The sequence below is a fragment of the Euprymna scolopes genome, chromosome 17, assembly GCF_053919585.1.
Source record: "Euprymna scolopes isolate OS-2025 chromosome 17, ASM5391958v1, whole genome shotgun sequence".
Classification (NCBI taxonomy): Eukaryota; Metazoa; Mollusca; class Cephalopoda; order Sepiida; family Sepiolidae; genus Euprymna; species Euprymna scolopes.
Window position 1 is genome coordinate 66916093 of NC_136498.1, and position 24506 is coordinate 66940598.

The 24506-nt window shown below is 33.6% G+C and overlaps 1 protein-coding gene across 2 annotated transcripts in view; it reads left to right on the top strand.

Annotated features, from left to right (window-relative positions):
• Positions 1-24506, top strand: part of LOC145296766 (adhesion G protein-coupled receptor L3-like) — a 183514-nt gene that overhangs the window by 129666 nt on the left and 29342 nt on the right. For both annotated transcript variants that reach the window (XM_080142820.1, XM_080142819.1), the window contains exons 2-8: positions 8272-8414; positions 11344-11471; positions 13839-13966; positions 15115-15450; positions 16094-16194; positions 17530-17721; positions 22941-23124. In XM_080142820.1, coding sequence (XP_079998946.1) covers positions 8272-8414; positions 11344-11471; positions 13839-13966; positions 15115-15450; positions 16094-16194; positions 17530-17721; positions 22941-23124 — 1212 coding nt within the window. The remainder of the gene's footprint in view (positions 1-8271; positions 8415-11343; positions 11472-13838; positions 13967-15114; positions 15451-16093; positions 16195-17529; positions 17722-22940; positions 23125-24506) is intronic.

The following is a 24506-nucleotide window of genomic DNA, read 5'->3' on the forward strand; positions in this document are numbered from 1 at the left end:
CTCTCTCTCTCTCTCTCGAGTTGAGCATATTTGGAAACAACGAAACAAACTTCCGCTAGCGTATAAGGCAATACTATTTGGGCAAACAAACCGAGCTTATGTCGTTTGAACACTGTTTAATCAGTGTAATTTCGTATCGCCATCTTAGCAGCAATCAAATAACGTAACGGTTAGAAGCGCTGGCTATAGCATAAACGGTTGAGTTTAAATCCTGGCTGGAGGTTGTTCCTAGTCTAGCCGCATTGAAGAGTTCTGATACGGCGAAACAGTTTGTCTGTGGCTGACTATGTGTAACGAGCAAATCACCAACCGCAAGTCTTCGTTTCTGTTTTCTATCCTCTTTTAATTTATTTAACTAACGAACTAATGATCACAAGTAGTGACCACGTGACAGTGGTGAAGCTGTCAAGTTCGAATCCAGTTCGTTCCATGGACAACCCCCCACTTTAAGTATACTGGCAATCTTCACCTTATCCCTCCCGTAAGTACCCAATGTATTTCTAGAAAGAATTCTAACTAGAATGATATCGGGTAAACGCATGCCAATGATACTTGTGTGATTCGTACGAAATGAATGAACAATGTTCAACAGCAGTAGCCGTATCTTCAAAGGCGTTTCTTTTTTCTTTTTCTTCTAGCTTTCTATTTCTCCTTTATTTTCTCTCTATCTATCTATCTGCCTGTCTGTCTGTCTGTCTGTTTATCTAACTAATTCAATCTAACCTAAGTTTCCTACTTTCACTGTACTTTTCCACAATATTACATTCATACTATACATCCATCAGCGTATAAATCCTTCAACAATTACCATAAAACATCATACCATGTTAAACTAATTAAAACCCATAAGAAAAGTGGGGGATGAGAAATAAAAATTTTATATACAATACAAAAATGAAATATTTACAATGTTAGTATCAATATCTAATAGGGTAGTTGGGAGATTCTATTTTTAAACGCTGTAGCTAGGAACCGACAAATCAAATTAATTTAAGTTCTGCTATCAACCAATCAGAAACCAGAATTGCTCCATAAAAAACTAAAGTTTTTTTTTAGCATTCCAGCATATAATTTTTTTCGTGTCAACACGAGAAGGATCTTTTGCTGCAAAATTATAAAATCCGGAACCTGTACAGAACAACTGCTCACTGAAAATTCTTTAGCTCCAAGATTTATATAGAATAACTACCCATCGGAAACTATTCTGAAACTAAACATGGCTTACAGTTCAAGAGATTATGGACCCAGCACGCTTTCACTGGATGTGCGTGTGTTTGCTCGCGACAGCACGAAAAACATGGCAGCCGAAATTATCACTTAACTTTGTTAAGCTTAGACAATTATGTTGTTTTAAGAAAGAGTTTTGTTAGAGGTGGTGCTTGCCACTCGGATTTAAAGTTAGTGGTAGGGTAAGTATATTAACTATCTTTTAAGCTTGAAATTAACCGAAGTTCAGCCATCGCCTCTGCAGCCATTTTGGTTTTCGTGTGTCTGATCCACACACAAACATCGAAATAAAATTCCGAAATAATAAAATCTTGCAGTTTCTACACGTTAAAACTCTCCGGGTCGGTGTATAATTTAATTCTACTGGGTTAACTATAACTTTTCTCTCTTTTTGTATACGAATTCTCGACTATGAACTATTCTGGATTTTTACCCCGTACGTGTTGGAATGCAGTTGTGACTGTTTGTTTTTGTTTTGTTTTGTTTTTTTGTTTTTTTGTTTTTTGTTTCTCTGCAACAAACAGGAGAGAACGAAAAAGAAGATGAATACTTCGCTGGTTCAAAATATCGGCAGCTGTGTTATAAGCATCTGCTTTCGCTAAAGTACATCGTACCGGGCATCCTGTTCGTTCCGCCCTCGATCCCAGTCGAGAAAATCGGTGTTTTTACGTAGTCACATATTTAACTAACGAACGCCAGTGGTCGGTGTTCGATTCAATGTGAAAAGCAAGTATTTTGAGGACTGAGTGCAAAGGCGGACATCCCCAGTTGCAAATCGATCACATCAAAACGATAGATTTTATTTGGTTTGATTCGTGGGGCAACGTTTCAATAACAGGAGTCACTCTTGGTTTGTCACGCTTAAGTTTCAGCATTTCAATTGCGAAACTTGTAGATAAAGGGTTTTCAACTGTTTTCTTAGAATGATATTCCCTCCCTTTCAAAAATGTCTTACTGAAAATGTACATTTATACTATCAATAAAAAAAATGCCAACATAATAGAATTTAATACAAGCGTACTGCATAATCACGTTGACACACCAGTTCCCGTCAGATCACCAAAGTTAAGCAATGTTGAGCCTGGTCAATACTAAAATGTGGGAATTTTAGGTGCTCCCTGCATATCTTGGCATTGTTTCTAGTCGTCCTTCTCTTCTCCTTGTCACTTTCTTTGTGGCCTTGGATCCAGTTTGTCTGTTAATCCGTGGTGCCAATTTCCCGGCCCCGTGAAATCCTCGAAAACCTCTCGGGGGAAGAAATCGCCCCCTTCTTAGTTAAGAACCACTAACATAGACGAGTCCAATGATTTTTAAAGAGAATATTTATTTATGCAATTCTGAACTTTTGAGATGTGAATGTTCATGTTGATTAATTGGACTATTATTCTCATCTTGGGGGTTATTAGCACAACGTTTCGGTCGCTGCAACCTGCGACCTTCTTCGGGTATTGAAAACATGCTTCTTTTTCTCTACAAATGTTCTCATACCCGAAGAAGATCGCAGGTTGCAGCGACCGAAACGTTGTGCTAATAACATCCCAAGATGAGGAATATAGTCCGATTAATCAATATAACACAAATATTTGTTTATGTTCATGACATTACGCGTGGCATAACGGATGATATGCGAGGTAAAATTCAGTTGTGACACTCTTCTAAGGGTAAACGATACTAAGAATGCAAATGCTGATTACTTAAGGCTTCTAACCAGTCATAAAGAATAAAATAAAAAAAGAATAGAAAAAATCGGAACTTTTAGGGTATCAGAATCGGTATTGGAATCGGAAAAATGTGTGTCTATTTCCGATGCCAAAAACTATTCTTTTTTTTTTTTTTGTTGGGTTTTTTTTTATTTAATTTTTCACGGTTTGTATTAATAATGAAAAGATAAATATTTATTGATTTTTTTTTTTTTTACATTATCATTAAAACTAAAAGCCATTAATTACCACCAAATAGTGTATTTTTACGTTTGCGAAAATATATGCATGTATCGCATGGGTTTTGCGGGAATCCACACACACAGGCAATGAAAAACAACTATTTAGAAATTTGAAAGAATCAGAATCGGTAATTTTATCGGAATCGGAAAAGTAGAAGAGAATTGGTAATTTTATCGGAATCGAGAAAAATATTGACATCGTCCCATCACTAATATATATTTACATACATATATGCTCACACAAACACATACACGCATATATACATACATGTATTGCGTGTATATATATATATATATATATATATATTAGTCATCCACATGCATTACTGTTTCGCTGTATCACAGCTCATCTGTGCGGCTAGACCAGCAACTACCTCAAGCAAGGATTGAAACTCGACCGTTTAGGTGACAGTCAGTGCTTCTCGCCGTTCCGCTTGGTCGTTGTTACTTTTATTTTTCGTACGACCAGCTGGGATACATCATCTAACCGTGTGACAAGACTCAGTTTATAGTAAGTAAAAGAGGGTGTAGAGGCGAAAGGCTGGCTTGGAAATTGGATGGGAGAGCTTAAAGAGTGGTATTTCCATGTCGGAGCACTGGGGGAGAGGGTAGATGGTGATCTCTAAAGTCTGGAGTGTTTGAAATCGACTGAGAAGAAGGATTCACTTAGATGGTGAGAAAGAGAAAGAGTGAAAGGAAGAATTCAAATGCAGTTAATCTTCTTTGTTGATCTATCTATCTCACTTCTTTCTCTCCCTATTTATATATCTCTATCTATATATCTATCTCTCAATATGTAAATATGTGCGTGTATGTATGTATGTATATATATATATATATATATATATATATATATATATATATATACATATGAGTCAAAAGATCAATAATTGTGAATTAAAAATCAGTTTCAAAAGGAAAAAACAAACAAAATCAAAATGTGATTTCATCAGATAGTTTTTCCCCCTTTTGAAACTGATTTTTAATTCACAACTATTGATCTTTTGGCTCAATATTAATATAGCTCTAGAATATATATACCCATTGAGCTTATTATATATCTACAGTACTATAGGCACTGTTGTTTTAAGTATTAATACATTAAAACAAACTCTGCTCTTAAGACCCCAAGTCTAATTCCCTCTATAAAATATAAAGCATATATATATATATACAGGGTGTCCGTAAAGTTACTATACAGTTTTATTGTATTATATTTATATTAATAGTTAATATTTATTTTTTTACAGGTTTATTTAATCAAGCATGCCACGCAAGCTAAATTTGGAAGAGCGCAAAGTTGTCGAGAATGTATTGGAGCTGAAGGCTTCCAATTTGAATATTTGTCATAGAAATTGTTTGCCTTGATTGTTACAGTCTTTTCGGGTGTAACGCGTGTATTTTCTGAGATTGTTATAAACATAAAGGTGTTATTTCTTTTTATTTCTTTTGTTACAAATAAATATTTTAATACAATATCTTACTGTACTGTCAATATATTACAGGGTGTTTGTATAGTAATTTGTAAGACTGTATAGTAACTTTACGGACACCCTGTATATTAAATTTCGATGGAAATATTTTTTATTCGCTTATATTTCCTTTTTATATATACCAATCTTAATTTAAGCAACTCAATGTAATTATAGAGCATATAATGAATAAATGACAAAAGTATATAATCGAAATTTCATGATGTTGACCATCTTACAATTTATTCCTTTAATTCAGTTTACATTTACACCTCTTGGCAGTATCTGTTTCATGGCACAAAATCATTCACTTAATTATTATATCAATCAATGAATCTATCTTACCCTTAACTCATCAGAAGAAATAGCAATTATCAATCCACCAAAAGGAAATAAAATGCGTTTGGACATGATTAAAGAATCCGAAAATTGGAAGAGAAGCTGCAATTACCTTATTTGCTTACATTACGCCATTTTGAATTTAGAAATCAATATATATATATATATATATATATATATATATATGTGTGTGTGTGTGTGGACAAAGTCTGGCTACATAATGTAGCGAGACTTTGTGGACACCCTGTATATATATATATGAGAATACATTTATGGCAATCGAACTAAACATAGCCGTAGGCAATCTTCAGATTAAGTGACTAAAGATTCACTGAGGAGGTGAAACGCAAATGCCTCCGTGTAGCTTAGTTTGAAGTTTTCGTTCGAAGATATATCCCGGACGCCCTTTTGTAGCTTAGTCATTCATATATTTTCATACCTTACTACGTAGCTCTATTCACGTATTGAGTACTGTTGAAGTACGACTGAAGATATATACATAATATATTATATCCTTTATAATATTATGGGTGTACTTGAAGTGCATACGGCATAATCACGTTGACAAACCGGTTCCCGTCAGATCACCAAAGTTAAGCAACGTTGAGCCTGGTAAGTATTAAAATGGTTAACTATTTGGGAATTCCAGAATCTTACATGTGTATCAGCAGTTTTTTTTTAGTTTTTTTTTGCCGAGGGCTGCTGTTTTTTTACTCAGAACTTAAAGAAAAGGGAGGAGGGCGCCAAAGATTGATAAATAATATGCCCTTCTCAAAATGTGTGATTTCATCACATAAAGTCACATGTTCTCGCGAGATGTTACGTGCCAGACAAGTACAGCTGATTTTGAAGGTCATAACGTCCGTAGACGTGACGAATCTGCTACTTTTTTTATAAGCTAGTCGTGGGTGGGGGGATTCTGTGTTCATTTTCTGGCGTAATAGACGAGACGGGAACAAGAGAATTCTCATCATCTCCACCACCACCACTAACACTAACACCAACACAACCACCACCCGCTTCTTTTTTCATCTATTCGACCTTATGTCGTATTTCGAACAGCTTTGATACGCAACCTAAACTCCTTTCTATCACAGAAACAATGAGATATCTGAGCAGGTTTATAACGTGCGAATCTCGTGTAAATTGACACAATGCTAGATGAGAGATGCACTTATGTGTTTCATCACTGGTTTCTATCTCCGTGCTCTTCAAAGGTGTTGCATAGCAATACCATAACGAAGTAAGTATGGAAGGATAAAATTGTCGCCCTAGAAAAGTCGACATTTCTGTTTGATGAAAACCGTTTTGTTGTTTTTGTTGTTGTTGTTGTTGTTGTTGTAGACCATCTACTTGTTGGCCAGTTGTGTACAAATCCCAAAGCGATAGGAGCCTTTTATCATGTCTGAAAGTGACACACTGTTCAACGAGCGAGATCGGGGATACGCCGCTGCACAGTTCATGCTCTCTACCGATCCAAGTTCGACAACAGGCCCAATTATCAGCACTCTCAAATGCAAATCCTAACGGTTCAACACTTCATACAGTTAAAATATATAAAACAAAATATTCCAATCTTAGACCTTAAATTACGATATTAAACTCTAATTTGTGCAAGCCACGGATATGTTTTCAAAGAGCCACATGCAGCCCACGGACAGTATGCTTGATATTCTAAATTTAAAGTTATATCCAGTATTGAAAAATAGATTGGATTAAATCGCGTAATAAATGTCACAAAATGGTAAAAATAAAAAAAAACAAATTATTATTATTCGAACTACTTTTCTTATTTTGAATGTTATTCTCATAACGTTTCGGCCGTTGTAACCTCCGACACTTTTCATGTGCATCTTGCCGAACTCTGAAGTCCGTATGGAATTTAACTAACGGGGGGGGACTGTTCTCGTTCCAACAATTATAACCGAGTAAAAGGCTTAAGTATAGGGTGGAACGATAAAAATGTCGCCCTACAGAAAACAACGTTACAGCTTTATTTTAAAACATTTTATTGAAAAAAATCAATTCAGGTAACTTGATTATGTAGCAGAGCTGGCATCTATTCAATGTAGTCGCCTTCAGCCTCAATCACCGCCTCGATGCAGGTCCGGAACTGGGAACATGCCTTTTCACAAGCGCCAGCGAGAGCTTGGCATATACTCGGCGGATGGCGGCTATCGGACTAGGTTTGGTGTTGTGGGAGGTCATGTTGGTGATGTTCTCGACGTAGGACCAAACGAAGTAGTCTGACAAGTTCAGGTTGGGAGAGGTAGGGGAATAGTGAGAGAAGGATACAAAGTCGTAGCACTCCTTCTGAAATTGTCTAGGTAACTTTGAACGTGGGCTGACGCCGAGTCCTGTTGTCACACCAAAGGTCTGCCAGCAGCTATCTGATTGCACCAGTGAATCATCGCACTCTTCAATACATTTAGGTATACTTCGGTGTTGACTTTCAAGCTGACTTCGTAGATGTGAGGCGGCATGATGTGGCGCTCACTTGACACCACACTAAAGATCATAACTGTAGTCGGAACCTTTGTTTTAATCACTCTGGGCACGTCCCAGTTATTTGTGGCAATCCAGCGACGCATTTTGAGGGTGCTGGAAATAGTCCTGTTGTCATAACTTGGATCGGTAGAGAGCATGCGTTGTACAGCGACGTATCTCCGATTTCGTTCGTTGAACATTGTGTCATTCTGCTATCTCTCTTGCGATTTGTACACAACTGGCCAACTAATAGGTAGTCTGCAACAAAAAACAGAAACGTTTTTTATCAAACAGAAATGGAATCATGCCGTCTTTTCTAAGGCGATTATTTTATAGTTCCCCCCTGTAATTTTTAATTACATTCTGTACCGAAGATTGAACCTTCAATCTCCAGAAGACTGTCAGATAGAACGGATTATTTCGTAGAATTTCGTCAGGTTTATGTTTGAGTTTACTTTTATTGTATTCGTTTTGCTATATTTTTGTAGATGTTGTTTTTATTGTGGAGCACCATTCATTCATTTCATATGAATTAGCTATTTTTTTGTTGACATTCGTTTCTCCGATATCTTTCTAGTTAGAAATCTTTTTAGAAAGATATCGGGTACTTCCGGGAAGGACCCCGTTAAGGTGGCCAACATCCTTAAATGAAAGTTTTTCTGTGGAACGAACTGGATTCGAACTCCGTACACCAGTTAACTACTGAGCCTCAGTCACTGTTGTTGCTTAATTATCGTTGTTGCTTTTTTTTTTTTATGAGTTATTGTTCCCGTGTCTATTTCGTTTATTTTCGTACTCTTTTAGACGAACGGTGTAATCGTCGCTGGTTGGAGAAATGGGGACACAAATACATGTTCATCTGCGACAAACTGACTTATGATGAAGCCGAGTCTGATTGTATCGACATGGGTGCCGACCTCGTTTCTATAAACAGTCGCCGAGAAGCGGTAAGTATTTGAATCATATTTAACGACCTTACTTTATCACTTTTTGCTGCATTTTACTTCAATCGACGTTCTCAGAAATCAAGTGGCCACTTCCTGTTCTACATGAGACTAGCAAGGCGACCCCATGTTGCCCGGGATTGAATGATGATCCACGAATTATACATTTGTCATCGAAATCTGTGAAATCGCCCATTTTTTTCAATCAAATCGATTTTGCATGCTCTAGTTGGGGACCCATTGCGGTGCACCGGGAGGAAACTTCACATGCCTCCCCACAGTGACTTAACCCACATTACATTGTAGTCTACATCGCACTCTAGAGAAACTACTGTTGATTTTATAAAATTATTTATTAAATAAAATGTCTTATGATGAAGTTTCAAATGAAAAGTCAAGAATGATCCTTCAATTATGTTCTAAACAGAAATATTCATTTCGAACGAACCCTATCACATAAAAAACTACTGTTGATTTTATATGTTTTACCTTACTGCTTGTGCAGTGATAATTGCTTGAATTTAAGTTGAAAATGAAAAAGTCAAGTATCATGGCGCAATTGTGCTTTAAACAACCATTCATTTCCAACGGATTCTTATCATTACCTACAGTTGATTTTTATATGTTGAGCCTTTCGGCTTGTGTGGTAATAAAACTTCTCAAATGCACTTGTGATGTTAGGTTGTGTAAGGTGTTAACTTTGGTCAAAATAGCCTGTTCCTTTGTTCATCGGATTATTTCGATTATCGATACTTATCGAAGACATTCCTATACAAACCCTATCTAAGAACACTGCCAAGCACATAATGTACCTTTGTGTGGAGTATCATAAAAATCGGCCATAGGAAATGAACACACACACATATACACACACATACAAAGTTCCTTTCATATATTAGTATATACAAAGATGTTCGAATATTCTATTAAATTGTCATTTACCTTTTAAATGTTGAGTTCATAAAGAAGTGAGGCAAATTAATTTCTTATCACTTATAGATAACTTAATTATGTTATAGTATATATTTGTTGTGGTCTTTTAGTTTTAGTGGATTTCAGAAGAATGTTACTATCGACAGCGTCACTTCGAGAAGGTGCACCATTCCTCGTATAAGCCAGTGTTACGTAGTCATACCAAAGTGATCTTATTTGGGCAGTGAATATTATGTTACCATGAATATTTGGTAAGATTGTACTTGTAGAGGCAAGTATAGGTGTGGCAGGTTGTTCTGCTAAACCTTTATACAAAGAGACCTTAGACACTCGAGGATAGTGTCTAGTAGACATTCAACAATCAAAATGAAAATGAATTTCGCAAACAAAAAATGAGTAAAATTAATAACAAGTTAAAAGCAGTTAATAAAACACCTATTTATACAGGCATGAAAGATTATGTGCATGACTGGTAATTTTCAGCAGCTCCTGTAGCTTCTTTCAGTCAATATGAAACTATCAAAATTAGTATAGAATTACGTATATTTAAAAAAAAAAAAAAACATACAATAATGACGTTCTATTTGCTTGAAAATTTGTGTTGGGTTTCTTTTTTTTTTTTTTTTTTTTTGGTGGATTTATTTCATACATGTACATTTGAAAATGCATTATGTAATAATATAGTACTAGCGGGACGTGTGTAAATTCCACAGTGGCCGCTTTCATATGCAATATATTTATGTTGGCATTCTGTGGATGTTCAGTGTAAATGGAGACGCCCTGATATTATTGTAGTTCTTTTGTTACAATTGCAAAAGTATTTATCTAAGCTAGCAGGGACCCCCAGTGTAGCTCGGTCGTAAAATACGCTTAAATATGATATTTAATTTATGTAGATTTCGTACATATTATTATAGAATCAATTTTCTATCGATTCTTATATATTATAAAGTTTGGAATTTAAAAATAAAAATATATCTCAATATGACTTGGGTGCATCAGCTTGAATCAAAACAGAAACCAAAACTTATGAAGAATATATATATATATATATATATATATATATATATATATATATATATATATATATATATAAACTTGAGTTCCTTTAGCTGTAATCGAAACCGAAACTTATGAAGAATTTTTGGTAAAATTATTTATAAAAAACAGATGCCATCAAGTATAATCGAAACCGAAACCAAAACTTCTTAAGAATTGTAGACAATTAAACAACAGTCAATCAGATGAAAAAAAATGTAAGCGTGACACACAAAATAACACACACGCTAGCGTATTAATATATAGTTAAGTAGCAGTTTTATTAGTAATATTTCTTTTTGTTCTATTATTACTAATCTGTTTATTTTTAGTATTGTCTGTATTACCGTTACAGTTATTCTTATACGCATTATTTGTCATACTGTCATTTCTATTAGTATTAACATTCTTATCGTTTCCTTTCTAACATTATCTTTACTATTTTTTATTTTCTTAATTAATGTTATGAGTATTTTTTTTATTTTCTTATTTAATGTTATTAGTATCACTTTTATTACTGGTTCCATTCGTATCATTTTAAATAATGCTATCTATATTATCATTATTATTTGTATTATATTTTTCTCAGTATTACTCTTTTTATTTTTATTATTATCAATAATGTTATAACAATGAGTAGTAATTGTAGTGCTATTACAATTGTTATTATTTATCTTTGTATTTACATCATTATCATTTAGTATTATTCATCATTAATTCTAGCTTAAGTTTTGGACTTGGGGTATGGAAATTCTGTAACTGACTCTGAATTCCCTGGCAACGCCGGGACTTGAGTAGTCTAGTCTAATATATATATATATGTATGTATGGGGGGATATATTGTGCGTGTAACTATGTGTGAATATATTTACGTACGTACGAACGCAGACTTTCTTAGCGTGTTATTAAATAGATTGGTTATATGTATGTAATATATTATCGTTGATTTCTATCTTTGTAGTATTTTTTGCAAACCCGCTTGATGAGCATCATTACGGATATTTCACAAGGTTCCTGGTGGATTGGACTTCGGTATATAGGCGAATATTGGAAATGGACGGATAACTCTGAATTCAACGAAACAAAAACGTAAGTACAAACACGAAATATTTATGGCGTTTTCGGCACAAAATAGATTTTAATGGCAAATCGGAATGTTAGCCGACTAAAAACAGGAAGTGCTACGGAGCCAAGCGGTGATTGCCGAAAACTAGTCACCCATTTATTTTAGGTAAAAAAAAAAAGTTTTTTTTACCAATATTTATTTTAAACTAGCACGGCTACCCGACGTTGCCTGGAGTAAAATTGTAACATATCTTTTTCTCTACCGGTTCCCATTTCCTATCTCCAAACCCTCTCTACCCAACCCATTTCTCTCTCTAGACATACGCACACATATACACACACGTTTTTAGAGATTACTTGAGAAATTTGGAGTTCCATTAGTTAATATATCCAATAGCTGGAAAAAGACCCCTTCCCTCTGTTTTAGGGACAATCTATATAAATTTCTAAATTTTAGATATTTTACATCCGAAGCAAAGCTAATCAAGAAAATGTAAACTTTGTGGGTCTTTGGTTGGTAGATTTAGACTTTTATCTGGACATACAAACACATACATATACAACTGCTATGTATATCATATAAACAGCAGCTGTATATGTATGTGCTTTTATGTTCAGGTAAAAATAAAGAGCAGCTGTCTGAGTTTGTATGTCCAAGTAAAAGTCTAAAACTAGTAACCAAAATAATTTATTTTATAAAAAAAATAAGCGATGAAATAGAAGGTTTAATTCTTTAAGGAAATATATAAAATGTCTTTGTTTATTTTATTTGAAATAGTTTCTTTTATTAATATAAATAATCAAATAAATGGTTTGGATTTTTTGGTACCGCTGCAGTTTACGGACTGTACTAAAAATAATAATTGTATTATTTCGAAAGCCATTCTTAACTTCATAATTTAATAAATAAATTGATAAACCTGAGAAACTGAAACTCTCGCTGAATGTTATATTAACTAGAAAAGTTTAATAACAGGAAATTACATCCGAGTTAACAACGCTTGTTGTTGACTTACTTTTAAATTGAATCGGTTTATATTCCGTTTAAGCTTAAGTGAATATTTAAAATTAGTAAAACCATTCTTGATTTATTTTATTTATTTATTTTTCAATACTCTCTAACAATGATAATGTGTTCACTAAATGGATGAATCTATAATAATTAAAGTTTTAGCTGAGATCAACAGTTCCTCTAATTCCATGTTTAACCAGGTTCACAGGAAGAAAAAAGTGCACAATTCGTGTTATTTGTATTTTTCGGACTACTGTTCTAATCTTGAGTGTCATTTTCATAACGTTTCGCTCCATGTAACCTTCGACCTTCTTCAAGTGTCTTTTTTCGAACTCGTGAATATTTCTGTCGAACTCAGGAATCTGCATGGAATTTAAAACGAAACCATTTATTTAATCCACGTGGGTAGCATACTCTCGTTTTTCTCAGCCATGACTGAGTAGAAATCTTAAATAATTCACAAATGTATTTTGAAGGTTGAACCTTCAACCTCCAGAAGTATAACTTTTACAACTGAATCTTACCAAGACTTTATTCACTACGTCACAGGCCTTGAGGACAATTTTATTATGAAAACCAGCACGTTTAAGGCTTTTACAATTTATATTAGAATTTTCTGTGGCGTAGCGGATAAACCACTTAGTATAATTCAGTTGTAAATGTTACACTTATGCATGTTAAAGATTCAAAATGAAATAGCGAATTAGCTAGGATTCATGCCAAGTTAAAGAACGAGAGGATTCTATTCGCATGGATTAAATAAAGAGTTCCGTTTGAAATTCCGTGCAGATTTCAGAGTCTGACAGAAATATCTCCTGAGTTCGAAAAGATATCTGTTGAAGATTACATCGACAGAAACGTTATGAGAATAACACTCAAGATGAGAACAGTAGTCCGGACAATCCAAATAATACGAATAACCAATCCTCATCTAAAAAAAAAAAGCAGACAATATTATTGTCTAATAGAAAATGCCTTTTATTTTGGCAGTACCGAGAAACAAATTAAAAACATACAATTACACTTCATTCCATTCTGTGCTGGTACGTTGTACAGTGCAAAACTTAGCATGTTTGATTTCTGATGCCATTCGATTCTATCTGTGTAAACGGAAAGAACTAGTCCAACAAAGTGTATTCATACGCCAGGCCATTATGTTGGTTGATTGCCAATTACTTCGTGTTAAAACCTATTTACACCAAGGGAAAACAGTACATCGAGACATGTGCTTTCCACAGTGTTTTGGGGATTTTTTCTCTAAAATATATTTTTAATACTAATTGAATATTTTAGATAAGCAGACTATTATATATATTTATTTAATCCGATGCCGTTGATAATGATGATGTTTATACTAATGCCAAGTTTCTTCTCAACAGTCCCTGGGCACCTGGAGAGCCGAACAACGGACTAGGTACGGAGGACTGTGTAGAGTTTAACTTCCAAGGAAAACTTAACGATAAAATATGTGAAACACCCAGGCCTTACATTTGTGAGAGATCTCCACGTAAGTTTTTTTTTTTTTTCATTCAATCTCAACTAACATATAAAGTTATATTTTGAGATTTTAAAAGTCAGACCTAAATAGCAGCTAATCTGACTTATTGATCTTGGATTCTGATTACTGCATCTGTTTTTTTTTTTTGTTTTTTTTATTGTTTTACTATATTATTTGCACTAAAATGGCGTATTTTGGAAAAGTTTGAAAAAAAAATGTTTGATCTCGCCAGGACAATTTGTATTGTTTTCAGCCATGAGAAATCAAGAAACCAAATCTGTGCGCGGGTGTTTCTACATGTTTCTCTTTTTTATTTTTTATTTTTTTCATCGTTGTGTTTCATGTGTAGCCAGATCGTCTAGTGGTTCTCCATCGTCTTTTTAACGAACAAAACGTCTCATGCAGGGAAGGCACAAAGAAAGACGCTTGCTGGGTTATTCTTTCGAAAGAATTATCCCAGGAAGAAGACACTAATGACTAATGCTTACTCCTTAAACTTGATTTCTATCTAACAAAATGAGTTACTCACAGACTGACAGACTGACTGACAGACTGACTGACAGACTGACATTGGGTAAAATTCAGCAGTACCGTTGCAACGTGTGCCATCAACGGGAATTTTTCGTGAAGAAACATTGACGCTGAGCAAATCGGGGAAGAAAGGAAAATTTTTTCTTCGTTGTTTTAGCTAGACGAGTTCTTGCTATGAATGTCTTACAAGAAGGCCGCAAATACTTGAATTCAGGCGAGCACCTACTATAGAAATAACGATCGAGTAGAGAGACTAGTAACCTCCCTTCTGTTAGAAAGAGGTGCTAAGGAATCAAACAGATCACCCCCCCCCACACACACACACACACTAAAATTTTGAAGTCGATTCTGAATTCTGTCAAGGCACCCAAGAGTATTCGAAGCGACAGATACAAATTGTTATGGTATAAGCTGATATACATATCATAAGAGATTATTAGTTATTTTAGCATGAAACTCGAAATAATCGGATGGCTCAAATGACGCATCAATTCTGATGATTAAAAAATATCTTCTTGTGATATTGCTTCTTGTGATATTGTTTTTCATTTGAATCCGTTAATCAATTTGCTTTAGTTGAGTTTTTTATGGTTAAGATGGATATATTTTCGTTTTATCTTTTGCAGCGAATACAGCCCGAACCCGACGTCCTGATACAACAGCCCCTGCTTCGTCGCACACAAGTCACAAAGATTGGTCAGCTGCCGACAAGGATTCTAGCCGCATCATGACATCACTTTTGAATACGGATGATATGTACCCGACCCGCCCGACAACCGATGATAAGGAATCAACCTATTCCCTGCCTTCTCGCGTCCCTAAAGACGTGTGTATTTACTCTCTAGGGAAAAAGGTGTACGTTCAAGAAAAAGGCTTCTGTCCCGAAGAGGTGCGAATGGATATAAGATGGCCGCGCATTGAGGCAGGAACCACAGCAATGGTACCATGTCCTTCGGGAATAAGTAAGTACTGCATAACTTTATTGACGAACGAATGCCATAATACTTAGTTCGCTGCACCTTATCATAATAGAGATCCGTATAAGATTTCAGCTAGATTAGCCAAGGAGTTTCTGAGAAAAAGTAGAACGGACAGATTGACAGACTAAGAGATATATAATATATAGATGCTTTTTAATAAGAATTGCCATTTATCACGGCTTAATTACCACTTGAGGATAAGGATTAATGAATGCCTGGTGATATAATACCGTGGTAATTAAGAATGATAGTTGAAGTCTGGCAGAATGCGATTATTTAATGGTACAGCTCAACAAAGATTTGTTTACATTAAAGTTGAAAACGATCATGTTTTAGTCAGCTAAAAATCAGCCCCACGGCATTTTATTCCACAGACTAGTAGTTCTAGGAAAGAAACTTTGTTCACGGAATTTTTATTTAGTTTAAGGTAGAGAGAGAGAGACGAAGAGACAGATAGAGAGAGGCACAGGGAGTGAGACTGGGGGGGAATTATTGGCAGTTGTTATAACTGGACGAGTTTTCCTTTACAGGACTCTGAAGCTCGACCGTGCACCTGCTATGAAAATAATGATAATTAATTTGTTTGTTTGAACAGAGTAACACATTTTAAACTTTTTTCTTTCAGATTTTGCATACCGGAAGTGCATGAAAGAACCAGCATGCTGGGAAGAGAACCACAACATTTTGCACTGCGCCTCGGTTAAAATGAAGGATTTTGTTGCCGACGTAAGTCGATACTGTCAACTAGCATCATCATTTGATGCGAATGTTTACCACAAATAAACACAACGCAAATTATATATAGGAATTGGAGCAGGGGGCGTTGATCGTAAATGAGTTGCCTCCTTGTTTTGGCACGTTATGGTAAAAGATCAGAACGATAACATAGCAGCGAGACAGAAAAGATGTCAAGGAATAAGTTCCTTAAAATATCAATAAGTTCCTTAAAATATCAAGGAATAAGTTCCTTAAAATATCAAGGAGTAAGTTCCTTAAAATATCAAGGAATAAGTTCCTTAAAATATCAAGGAATAAGTTCCTTAAAATATCAAGGAGTAAGTTCCTTAAAATATCAAGGAGTAAGTTCCTTAAAATATCAAGGAATAAGCTCCTTAAAATATCAATGAATAAGTTCCTAAAATGACTCTTTGCAAGTATGAAAACCGAGTAAAAACATGTTAAAATACGTCATATTACTGTATGAGTCATCGTTATAAAAAAAAGGTACTTATTATTTAGAAAGCCATTCTTAACATGGACAGGGGTTTAGGTGATTTGTACCTATTCTGTACTTTAACCTTAAAATTTAATAAAAACAGATGTCATAAAGCTTTAATTCAACTTGAAAATACTATTTTTTAAAAAGCGCGGATCGATAAGGCACTAGCACCAAATAAACATGTTCGTTAACGTTAAACAGGTAGTAACGACTTTTATTTTTGAGGGGAAAATAAAGAGATGACTAGAGAATCCATTCGTTTATCGAATGAAGCTTTATTTTATTATTTCCTTTATTTAACGAGTAAAATGCCTGGCATTTATTTTATTATATCAACATACATGTATACCTCATCTAACTGCAGATGTTTTCGTATATATATATTGTTTACAAACAAACGTTTGAGCCCTCTACGAGTAGCGGACGGATGTTTATTTAAATATACGTTCGGACAGTTTAATTTCGGCCACCGATTCCGTAGTCAGGGGGTAGGACTGCCGACTGTCATCACGACGGTTCTAGGTTCGATCCTCGGCTTGGGAGAGGTGTTAGTCTAGCGGCACTGATGAGTTGTGAAACAACGAAACAGGTCTGTATGTCGATGACTAAAATATATTTTATATATATATATATAAAATCCACGGATTAAGGACTATCCTCTTATCAAATGTTTCCTTTTCAGATTAAATATGTTTTAACTCTTTTTCAAAGTGTTTTTTTTTACATGTTTTATTAATGTTTGCTCTTATATATATATATATATATATATATATATATATATATATATATATATATATATATATATATATATATATATATACTTTTCTCGTTCTTGTGTACAGGCTGAACGCCAATTGCGGGGTGGTACCAGCAAAGACTCTGTGCAGATCTCAAATGCCCTGGCTGAAGTGACCGAGACCAAGGACATGAGCATTGAAGACTTTGCCGTCGCTTCGCAGTATTTTGACATCCTGACTAGCTCCCTAAAATACGTTCCAATCGATGAACCGGGCGACGTCGACGTTCTCGTCAAAGTAAGTCCTCTTTTTCTGTTGTTGTTGTTGTTGTTTTAAAACAGGAACACCAACGTAAGTTGCAGTTCCTGTCTGTTTGTTTGTGTATACATGTATTATATATATATATATATATATATATATATATATATGAATTTTGATATGTGTTTGCAATGTGTGCATACATACCTATATACATTAGAAGGTAACGCTTATAAAAAGCCACTCTTTCTTCAAATGCTTACATAAAGACATTACAATATTATACACTAGTTGAATCAAGGTAGAGTATCTCTCTCTCTCTCTCTCTATATATATATATATATATATATATATATATATATATATATATCACAAGAAAACGAGAGACTGCTAAACTTCAATGACCAATTCTGTATTCATTTTTCAAAAACTATATACAACTTCATGGTCCGTTTATTTTACACATGAACAACCAAACATACAGATGTTTTAACAGTGAAGAAAGTGGTCATTGGAGTGTCCGATTCTATTGTGTATTTATTTATGTTCTGTTGTTAAAAGTAACCATTAATCGTGCTCTTACATTATATGCATATATAAATAAATATAGATTGATTGTTCGTATATAATCATATATATTTGAGATAGATAGATATATAGACAACCTTAGGTTAATCCACTTAGAAAATAGATAATTTTATTTCTATCAAATTTTACGTTACTAGATCTAATATTCCAAAAGCGTTTTGTTGATACACAGAGAGATACGCTTTTCTCAAGTCAATAGAAATTTCTTTCGAAATCAAAAACTAATTGAATAATGATGGCAGCTTAAGGTAATGAAAGTATTTGTCCTTTAAATTCACACTTTATGATTAAAATTGCCTATCCGAAAAGCCAATGTATAAAGTATAGCTATTCTCTTTAAATTTTCGAAATTCCTTATTTAAAAAAAAAAATACTCTCATATTTACCCTGTTTCGGCATTCTATTCCGCAAATTATATCTAGTTGCCCTTTCGAAGACCTCGTACGAAAAATCACCTCATATTAAAATGGAGGCGTGACCTTTGAGCGTCGAAATGACGTCCATAATTTTGAGTAGCGTTCGACGGCAGATGAAACCATATTTAGCGTCACGTGTGCCGAAGTGCACAATTTCAGAGGCATCAAATGTGAAAGCGCAAATAACCACTTATCTCAGTCCGATTAGGACAAATCAACTAATGCAGTTATCGCTGAAGACGAACGGACATTTTACGTCACGTGTTATGTTGTGAGTCGATGTATTGCATGAAATATACGGGAGACAATACTCGGTAGACAGATGAAACTCTTTATGTTATCAAACGACCCACGTCAAAGCTTGGATTACACTGTGCAACAAGTTAAATACTAGTTGAGATGTGTTCATAAAGTATTAAGACTGAATCTGCACTTTTTGATATGAAAAATTAAACAAAATTCGCCTTCATTCAAATGATCTAAGACTGTTCAAAAAGTATTCAGACAAAAATTATATTAGCTTTAAAATTTAGAAAATTGTACGACAAGAATTGCATTAATCTTATCTTTTTTAAAACTCTTTTTCATTACCCCAAACAAGGTACATGGCCAATTGAACGTAAGGGACCACAATTTAGGATCATGTCAAACAAGGGACTGTGGGGAGTTGAGCAACGAAATGTCTGTTCACAATACATTTAAATTTCTACAGGTTAGTGCAGTCACGAAGCAGGTGAACGGGAGGGAATTCCAAACCCTAGCAGTTCGAGGCAATAAACTATTAGAGTATAAGGCTTTCCAGCATCTAGGGACCTCAAGAGTAAAAGAGGGCGTCTTGCGTTTGTCTGGTTATATATGTTAAATACAATTCTTGGTGTGTTCATAAAGTACTAAGACTGAAGGTACATCTTTAATATCAGAAACATTTAGGGAATTAAACATTCGTTTACTTCAAATGAATTAAGACTGTTCAAAAAGTATTCGGACATAAACATGTCTCTACATACTCGACATACATATTCCCGACCATCCTGGCAAGTAGCAAAATCACGCCCCTCCCTGCTCAACTCCTCACAGTCTCTAGCTACACACAATGACAATACGCTTTGTTTGGGGTAAAAAAGAGTATAAAAAAATAAAAACCTGACACACACACGCACACACATTATATATATATATATATATATATATATATATATATATATATATATATATATATATATATATATGAGAGAGAGAGAGAGAGAGAGTTGGAACTTTCTTGAAAACCTTTAAAAATATTGAAAAATTTCTTTCGTTGGAACATTATTTTGTCGGTGTGCCAATTAATCTCCCGTATCGCTGAATAGTTATACTTACATGAACAAACATATATATATATATATATATATATATATATATATATATATATATATATATATATATAAAGAGAGAGAGAGGAGAGAGAGACAGAGAGATAAAATATATATGAATGACAAAAAAAATGATGAATTCCAAAAATTTATATAATTTATTAATTCGTCAAAAGTTAAAAAATAAAGAATATAACGAAAGATTTTCTGATTTTCTTTGCTTCAATAGTTTCAAACATTAGAGGTTTTTCTTTTCAGGGGGAATAAGTAGCAAATAAAAGTAAAGAATTGCAAAAAAAAATACTAGTTAGCATAACAATTGAAAAATTCGATGTTCGAAAAGTTATTTAAAATGGTAAAAGAATATTGAAAATGAGATCCATGAATCCAATGACAAAATCCTGTCAATGAATTTGTTAATAAATAAACTACAAATAAGCAGTCTTCATGTGAATAAATCCACTTAGATCAGAATCCAACAGTCTTACGAAAGTCAAAAACAAATTATAAATAGGAGCATCTTGCCACAAAATAAAATTTCCATTGGAAAATTAAAAGACTTCAACTGTTGATTTTAATGCCTTGTTTTATATTTTAATTTTATTTTCATTTTGTTTGGGCTGGAATAGGGTATCCTACCGGGTGTCAGACATTCACCCGCTCTCTCTCATACATTCAAGTCGAGAAATCTTTTTTTAAGATTCTAACCGTCCATTTAAGTGCAATTGTTTATATCTATCTTGTAATTGATTCACCGAGTATATGTGCCAATTTTTTAAAATAATTTCATGAGTCCAGTTGCTCCTATAATTACAGGCATGGTGGACATTTCCCTAAGACTTCAGTTTCTGGTTTTATGTCCTTCATCAGACTTATGTATTTCGCTTTTCCATGTCAGCTCCGTTTAACTCATTGTTGACACTAACTTCTACCAAGGTTGCTACTTTATTCTTCTTGATCCATATCACTATGCTAGGTTCAATAGCTGTGTTTTTAAGGTACGCAGGTCTAAGAATTGCATAGTGATAGTGGATACTGCAGGACTTATTTCCAAATGTTCTTTCTGGTATATGTTCTAAGAACTTGCTGCTATATTCGATATCCAACATTTTACAGATCCCTTAGTGGAGATATGGACACTCTCGATTGTGTCGTATCGTATAATAACCGTCTTCCAGAAGAACCTTACAATTGGATATCAGGTGACTACTACTATTTTAGTGTGACAGAACCTGTACCACTCATCTTCTTAAAAGCATTGGCCATCAAGCATTGATATTAGGCAGCAAGTATAATCCTCTTCTGATCACAGAGGGGCGATCCTCTTTTTAGGCAGTCTACAGAGACTTCCTTCCCTGTAACGTCCTGGATTATTTCAGCCAGAAAATATTTGACATTCTGTTGGTTGGCCCATTCTTCCGGTTATTTTGCAATGGAAGATCCTTGTGTATTTTTTATTTATTTTTTTTTTTTTTTGGCGACTCTTTTGGTCTATTTCCGCTGTTTTCTCATTCTGTCTCATTCGTGATAGTCTTGTTCAAAATGTTTGGCCAGTTTAGTAAAAGAGGTCGTTCTGCTGGCTCTTGTTTCAGTGGTGCTGATGTATCATCATGAGTTTTTAATTCTGGGAGCTCATCAGATATTGTCCGATGCTCACAATAGTGATACGATGTCGATGGTCAACTTCTGAGAAAGCCATACCTTCTCTGGGCAGATGCAGTCTAGGCAGACGCTGGTTTCTGTGTATGGTTCTGCACAGTGTAAACATTTTCCTCGTTTTAGTGTCTAGTCTGTTTATGTCTATTTGTGGCTAATCAACAATGCCAAAACTGTAAGTTATCTCAGGCATAGTTAGTTGTTTAATAGCAGCCATCATGTTTTTGTTTGTAAGCTATGTTTGACAGATTTCCCCTACACGGTATATATATATTCATTCCCAATTTTTCTCTCATCTTTGCATGCTGAATTTTTTTTTTATTACAATTTTCACCCCAAAGCACAGTGCCACTTTGAAGTAGCGGGTTACTGTCGGGGACATAAGTTGCAGGGGTATTATGAAGGGATATGAGTAGCAAGATGTCTGTTCACATTACACTTGAACCTCTGCATGTCAGTACAGTTGGGAAAGCAGAATCCCGGAAGGGGGTTCCAAAGTCTACCAGTTTTGGGGAGGAAACTATTGGAGTAGAAGGCATTCTTACACCTATGGATCTCTACTGTGAAGGGGTGGGATTTAGCTGCTTGTCGAGTTTGTCGAGGGTATTCACGTCGAATTAAATCGTTATTTTCTATGCCAAGACATTTGTATTGTTACTACTCTTCTGGGTTATTGATGTCGGTATCTTCATTAGGCAGCATGTTTTCCCTTTTGATCTTTTTCCAAACTCTAATGAAGCACTTGTCCCTGCCAAAATAAATTCCTATATATTTGAAGAAGGTATGTACAATCTGCAAGGGTCGATTTACGTCCTTGTCTGAGTTGGTATACAGCTTAAGCTCATCCATGAAGAGCAAGTAGTTGAATGTTTTGTTCAAGTTTTGTTGGTGGTCCTGGCTCGTATTTTACGCACTCCGACTTTTACTGAGTAGTTTGCTTACGGATCTATTGCCAATCAAAAGAGTAAAAGAAATAGGTTACCCCCTCCTTTTGGAGTATTCCTCCTCGGTTGTTAATACGAAGAACATATGTGCGTGAGTATGTGTTCATTATAGGAATAATCAATGAGTTAAATGTATATAAATAAGCACCTGTCATATCCCGCACAAACATCAAAAAGTATTTTGGTTAAAGAGAGACAACGAAGTAAAACTAAAGTTTATACGAACGGATATTAAAATGTGTTTGATTCTGTGGACTTGATGATCCGTTTTGATTTCATTATTAATTCATTTATTTACCAAGGACGTGGTGAAAGTGAGCAGCAACATGATGTCCACGAATAAATCGAAGGTATGGAAAAAGATGAGCGCTGAAGAGAAGGTACAGTCTGCCAGTAGTTTACTGAACACCATGGACAAAGCTACGATGACCCTTGTGGATGCCATCAATCAACCGGATGTAATAAAACGCTCCGATGAAAATGTCGGTGAGTTGAAATTTCACAATTCTATAACCACACGTATTATCCTCTAAAAGAGTGGTTCCCAATTAATGTGTCGCTGAATGATCACTGGTGTGCCGCGGAAATGACATAGTTAAAAACAGCTTTTATATCTTTATAACCGGAGTTGTTTCTATACTTTGGCATAATGGTTAGAGTAATCAGTGAAAAGGGAGGCTTCAGTTCACCATTGACTACGGTCAATCACTTTATATTTTTGCTTATCCATTAAGTATAAATACATTTATATGCATAAATGAATGAATGAATTTTACATATATATATATATATATATTATATTATATCATATTATATATATATTATATTATATCATATTATATATATATTATATTATATCATATTATATATATATTATATTATATCATATTATATATATATTATATCATATTATATATGTATTATATTATATCATATTATATATATATTATATTATATCATATTATATATATTATATTATATATATATATTATATCATATTATATATATATTATATCATATTATATATATATATATTATATCATATTATATATATATTATATTATATCATATTTATATATATTATTTTATATATATATTATATATATATTATATATATTATATATATATTATATATAATGTTATATATTATATATATTATATATATTATATATATATATTATATTATATATATATTATATTATATATATATATTATATTATATATATATATTATATATATATTATATATATTATATATATTATATATATTATATATATATATATTATATATATATTATATATATATTATATATATATTATATATATTATATTATATATATTATATATATTATATATTATATATTATATATATATTATATATATTATATATATATTATATATATATTATATTATATGTATATTATATATATTATATTATATATATATCATATATATTATATATATATTATATTATATATATCATATATATTATATATTATATTATATATATATATTATATATATCATATATAATATATATATATATTATATATATTATATATATATTATATATATATTATGTATATTATATATTATAAATATATATATATGTATATATATCATCCGCATAAAGTATTGTTTCGCTGTATCACAACATAATCGGGTTGACACACCGGTTCTCATCAGATCACCAAAGTTAAGCTACGATGAGCCTGGTTAGTACCAGATTGGTGACCATTTTGGAATACTAGGCGCTGTATATGCTCTCCGCTTATCTCCGCATTTGTTTCCAGTTTTTCAGTACATACACTTCTCTTGCCACTTGTATTTAACAATGTTGATTCAGGAGATGTGTGGTTGGAGATTGCCC